The sequence below is a fragment of the Puma concolor genome, chromosome D4 (assembly GCF_028749965.1).
Source record: "Puma concolor isolate L17-30 chromosome D4, mPumCon1.1.hap2, whole genome shotgun sequence".
NCBI lineage: Eukaryota > Metazoa > Chordata > Mammalia > Carnivora > Felidae > Puma > Puma concolor.
In genome coordinates, this window is record NC_141679.1 from 81094746 (window position 1) to 81099261 (window position 4516).

The 4516-nt window shown below is 44.5% G+C and overlaps 1 protein-coding gene across 11 annotated transcripts in view; it reads left to right on the top strand.

The window, feature by feature from the left end:
• Window positions 1-2885, top strand: part of CNTRL (centriolin) — an 85644-nt gene extending 82759 nt beyond the window's left edge. For all 11 annotated transcript variants that reach the window (XM_086683875.1, XM_086683877.1, XM_086683881.1 and 8 more), the window contains 3 exons: window positions 709-915; window positions 2134-2218; window positions 2456-2885. In XM_086683875.1, the coding sequence (XP_086540001.1) occupies window positions 709-915; window positions 2134-2190 (264 nt within the window). In that variant the 3' untranslated portion in view covers window positions 2191-2218; window positions 2456-2885. The remainder of the gene's footprint in view (window positions 1-708; window positions 916-2133; window positions 2219-2455) is intronic.
• The last annotated feature ends 1631 nt before the right edge of the window (window positions 2886-4516 follow it).

A 4516-nucleotide genomic window follows, 5' to 3' on the forward strand; every position in this document is an offset into this window, starting at 1 on the left:
TTGGACAGCACAGATACAGAACATTCCCGTCATCACAGAAAGTTGTGTTAGAACCGCCGTAGCCTTGGAGAGAATCATTTTGAAGAAACAGCACAGGGGCAAGTCGCAAAGTAGTGTGGGGCTGAGGATTGAATATACTGTGAGAGACACTGAAGATATCACGTATAAACTCATCTTCTGCTAAGTCTGGGCGGAAAAGAGAGAGACGAGGTAGTCATTTAATGGGGAGGCCAGGGGTGCAGAAATCCTAAGCATTGTTACGGTGGAGAGAACAGGCCCAGCAAGAGGCCCAGGTCGGGGTGCCTGGGTGACTCAGTGAAGCGCCTCTTAATTGTGGCTCAGGTCATGATCCCAGGGTCGTGGGACCGAGCCCCACTTGGGGCTGAGTGCTGGGCACAGAGCCTGCTTAAGATTCTCTCTCTCCCCCTGCCCCTCCCCGCCTCTCTCAAAATAAACAAACATTAAAAAAAAAAAAAAAAAAGGCCCAGTTAATGACAACGCGGAATGGTCCAAGTTTTCCGCACACTGAGAGTAGCCACCAGCATCCTCCTGGATTTCTTTTTTTTCTTGAGGACAAGAGCATTTTCAGCAGCCATTCCTACTTTAGAATCGTCAGATTTGCCTATCGGTGTTAAGATGAGGAGGCTACTGATCGTTCAGGTACGTTGCTTCTGTGTAAAACCCTAAATTTCACCGTGACACTTTCAGGCCCAGCTTCGACACTGTATGTCCAAGCAAGCAGAAGTGTTAATTAAGGGGAAGCGGCAGACAGAGGGCACTTTACACAGCCTGAGGAGACAGGTCGATGCTCTGGGGGAATTGGTCACCAGCACCTCTGGAGACTCCACGGCGTCACCCAGTCTGTCTCAGACAGAGTCTTCCCTTGCTGAGGACTCTCAACCTGGACCGAGCCAGGTAAGAGGAGGCTCTGTTCTACACATGGGAAGTCTCTGAATGCTTTGGGGGCCACAATCTACACAGAGGAGACTCAGAACATAAATGCCACCTTCAAGTGTCTGGAAAACTTGTCTTACGGAAGACTTGCTTTTTTTAAATGGTCCCTGAGAAAACTGGAATCGGTTGGTTGGGAGACAGAAAGAGGATAAGGTGATGGCTTCGGGAACAGCCTAGAACTCGAGACTATCAGGGACGTAGTGAATCCTTTGCTGTGCTCCACCGGTGGATTCCCTTGTTCTCTGCTCCGTCAGTAGAGCATTCAGGCTGTGAGGCCTGTCCGGGTCCTGGTTTAGCTGGTCTGTCTCCCTCTCTCGTGGGGAAGAATGACTGGCGTGTGCCTACTCCGCCTCCTCAGCAAAAGTCTGAACTCAGGCCTCTTAGCGCAGGTCTTCAGAACCCCCGAAGTTCACGAAGGCATTCTGTGTGAGACGTAGACGAGGTTATTCATAGTTGAGGAGGACCATGAAACACACTCATGGAATTAGTAAATAGTGACCCAGAGATAGGGAACGGCTCCCACTTTTGAGCACCTACTGTGTGCATGTACGAAGCACTTTACATATATCATCTCATGTAGCCTTTGCCTCCTAGGAGATACCTCCTATCTGTAGATAAAGGAGTTGTGCACAATGAAAAATGTCCTGGCAAAAGACAAAACCAGGACTTCAGGGCTCATCTGTCACCACTGCAGAGCAGTATATAGCATGGCTGTGCCTCAAGGAACATTCAGAAGCAGTTGCCTCTTTCGTAGGCACATAGCTCTGCAGCAGCAAAGCAAGATTTGAACAGGATTCCCTTAACACCTGTGGTGGGACCAAGTCGGGTACAGGCCAGAACCAGAACCATCATGGGCCTCGGGCAGCCTTAAGAGTGTCGGAGGCACCGGGTGTTGGAAAGAAGGTGGCTTAGAGGGAAGACAGCCCACGGCAGAGGTTGAGTGCATCGGGGTTTAAGTGAAGAGTTCAACTGTCAGCTCACAGTGGTGGCCCCAGGGGTTGAGGTGCTCTGAATTCAAATTCAGGAGAGTAACAAGTGTTAGAGGAGGGGGGCGGGGGGAAGACTGTCAGAATTATCTTGGAGTCTGGGGTCGTAATCCAGGTGTGTGGGATGAAAGCCTGAACGGAGTTGGAGTTAGGGGCTGGCTTCTGAGCCCAGTGTTTTCATCTCCCTTTGCAGAGCTCCTTCCAGGTTCTACAGGGTCCGTCACAATTTCTGGACAGTTACCGACACTGATGCCATTCCCAGCTCCCGGCTCATGGGGGTACGTATCACAGAGTTCTTTTAACTACCACTGCCAGTTGGAGGACCTTCAATTCTGTCTTATAGTCTTAAGCTTTTCCCTTTACCCTTGGGTAATTTTACAGTGGTTCATCTCAAAACATTTTTCCAAAGAGGTACTCAAGTATGTCTTTTACCTGTTAGCCACGGTGCCGTCACTTGGTTCTGTTAATACTTTGGTTACTGTTGCAAGAATTCCTCCCTTTTGTCTTAACTGCAGGAAGAGAACTGTTCAGCCAGATGCGGAAACCTATCTGAGGAAATACCTTCTCTACCTCACTTCGTAACTGGAGTGCCGCTTGGTTTTTATCAAGATCCAGTGAACTCAGATGCTGCACCTCCACTGTAGCTTACCCCACCTGTATCGTTAAATGCCAGGGTTTTTGTAAATCACATGTACATATGGGAATCGTTGTGTACAACTTAAACCGGTCCTAGATGGCTGAGGGTTTTGGTTTTTTTTATCTTTGAATGTGTTGCCATAAAACTACCGCTGATTGTAATTGCAAATTGGAAGCTATAAACTGGTGAAATTATAGCTACGTAGAGAAAAAAACAATGTACTCAAGCCCTTCATTTATAGTGTCAAATTTTATTTTTGGATTTTGCTTAAAATCTATTTTCATATGAAAATAAAAGATAAAATAGTCTGTCATGTGACTTTACATTTCGTAGATCTACAGTAAAGCCATCAAATTTGTATCTTAACTCCAAGAAAACGGCCATCTTCCAAATGGTTTTCCATCTTTTGCCTGAAGTATGTTGTATCTGTCAATGAACATACACCATATGGAAATCTATTATAAAACTACACTTCGGGTGCTTTTTCTCAACCAAAAATATTCTTTGGTGGAAAATTAGTAGAATCTGACCCAATGGTAAATTCAAATTGTGTTCAGACTTTTAAGGTTTTGAACTACTATAATTAATGGCTCGACTCCATGATCTACAAATACATCATTTCAGAACAAGAATAGCAACTCCTGTCACAAAAAACCACGTGGCAACAGAATCACCCTCATGGTTAGGTGAAGTACGAAACTACAGGTTATAGATGAGGTTTTAAAATGCTGCCAAGGACTATTTTCTAGGCCCGTAGACAGCTTCTGAACCAGAACAGTACAGAACAGTGCAGTGCAGTAACCCCTCACCACTCACAGAGGTTTGTTATGCCCACGGTGTTTGGCCAGACCTGGACCAGTAAGATATGGGATAGACATAATTACAATAAAGATAATGAAAGTGGCATAAAATCTATTAACACTCAGAAAGTTCTAAAAGGCATCTGCTTCCAAAATAAAAATGGATTTGGTGGTGTCTTTTGTAATTACATTGTTTCATTTTCACAAGTCTTCGCAAAATGCTTTGAAGTCAGGCCTCTGCACAATTCTACTGAAATCCTTCAGGGACACATTTTCCCATTCTTCTTTCTAAACTGCCACGTGAACCCTCTCTATTCCCATGTTCTCCGGTTTAAGAAGGAGTGAATTGAACCACACACCTTTCTAAAAAGATCACACTTGAAACAATGGATATGTGAGCAAAAGAGTTCTCAAAACTATAGTCTGGAATTAGGTGAGGTAATCAATGTATGAAGCCAAACACCTGGTTCCAAAAGACAGCTTTCCAAAGAAACTTTACTACCTCTAGTAGGACATGAACATCACCACCAGAATTTTTTTTTTTTTTTTTTTAATCGAGGTTACTGCATCAAACACTTTATTATCCCTGAAAAACACCTGAACATTGTACTGGAACGTCTAACCCATAAAGAGTACTGAGCACCAAGTACTCATCAAGAGGGGCTCCTTGTAGGTGCACGGTTAACAACCCAGAGAACCGGGTGACCACAGAGGTAGTGAGCTCTCCTGGATTAAAGATTAAAAGAACTTCACTCTCTCTACTTGCCCAGTGTCTGGCACACGTGTGTTACAATATGACAATTTGCTCTTCTGTTTTTGAGCACCCAAGTTTATTATAGGGGGTTACACATGCAAATAACAGAATTTGGCCCCAAGTACAGTCAAGGGAGAACACTATCAGGCACCAAGGGTGCCGATCTCACGCTGAAAAAAGTCAACTTAAACACTGCAAGTGTGATCTGAACACAAGAATAAAAGTGTAGGTCAATTACTAAGCGATGTGGATTTATACGCTATATACACAGACTTCTCTTTATACAAGGACAGTTCTGCAATAAAAACTGACAGCTTTTGCCGGATAACAGTTTGCCTGAAGAAAATACGAAATCCTATTGTAATTCAGAAAATAATGCAAACCA